Genomic DNA, 1,167 nt, shown 5'->3' on the forward strand with positions numbered 1-1,167 from the left:
GAGTATATACTGTGACTTAGCGCATTTCTGTGCTCCATTTTTCACACTATTCTCTACGACTACATCAGTTGAGTCTCGAGGCAAATACCATTCGGGAAAGTAAACTCATATATGTCGCGAAAAATATGGGGATACTCATTGATTGTGTTCGTTTCTATGCCAGTTGTTTCCTTGGCTATTGCTCCGTGTCGCAGTGCATATCTTAGCCTAGCGTCAAGTGAGCCTACTATTGATTATATTGATAGATAAGTTCTTCCTACAAGTCCTCTAGTTGTGGCGTTCCCTCAATGGGAGATAAGGAAGGCCTACCGACCCCCAACACTCTCATCACCAACCTATGCCGTGTACTGACCAAAACCGTTGTACACCATGACCGTCAGCAAGCGAAAAATGCCCGCACCGGGGATCGAACCCGGGATAATTACGAACACCCCGAACACCATTTCTTCATCATTTACTCATCTCCCGTATTTCCGTGCACCGTAGCCGTTAACAATAAAAAAATGCTCGAAAAATGCCCTCGCCGGGGATCGAACCCGCGCTCATCACGAAGTTTATATCAAAATAACAAGGAGATCTCCACAGACAACCACGTGGACTCACCGGCCTTCTAGAAAACTGCAGAACGCTTTCCGCGCCCAGACGGATCGCCGTGGCAACGCAATCAACAGCAGTGTCGCCTCCACCAATGACCACCACCTTACGACCAGCACAATCGATGAACCTACTCAAGAAAATGTCGCGCGCCACGAAATTAAGCATCAAATTTACTTATCGTCATCGTGCTCAGAGTCCAGCCAACTTTTCTGCGATAGTGAGAGGAAGTCCATCGCCTGAGACCGTAGAAAAAAAATTTCAAGCTCATCACGAAGAGTCGTCAACGAGTAAATTACACTGGAAATAAAAACGATTTCGTGTGTGGGAGTTTATAGATACCAACGCCTACGACAATGCGGCTCGGATGAGGATCGATATACTACGATAGTATGATTCATATTATTACTATTAGATATTGGAGTTTCACGACCCGTTTTACGTAAAGTGGCGTCGTAAAACTCGGTGAAAAACGCGATATTCGCGGTGATATGCAGTAGTCGTGAGATATGTTCTTCACTAGCGTTTTTCATATCACTAGGGTGGTGAAACTCCGACTCTATTAATATATAT

At 45.1% G+C, this 1,167-nt stretch overlaps 1 protein-coding gene across 1 annotated transcript; it reads right to left on the minus strand.

The window, feature by feature from the left end:
* Positions 1-593: 593 nt before the first annotated feature.
* On the minus strand, positions 594-833 carry Pmar_PMAR013943 (glutamate synthase, putative; the record flags this gene model as incomplete). The annotated part of the gene is made up of 2 exons (XM_002785385.1): positions 594-724; positions 772-833. Coding segments are annotated over 2 exons (193 nt in total), but the record flags the coding sequence as incomplete, so codon positions are not given.
* Positions 834-1,167: the final 334 nt, after the last annotated feature.

The sequence above is a fragment of the Perkinsus marinus genome (genome assembly GCF_000006405.1).
Source record: "Perkinsus marinus ATCC 50983 genomic scaffold scf_1104296932590, whole genome shotgun sequence".
NCBI classification, from domain to species: domain Eukaryota; phylum Perkinsozoa; order Perkinsida; family Perkinsidae; genus Perkinsus; species Perkinsus marinus.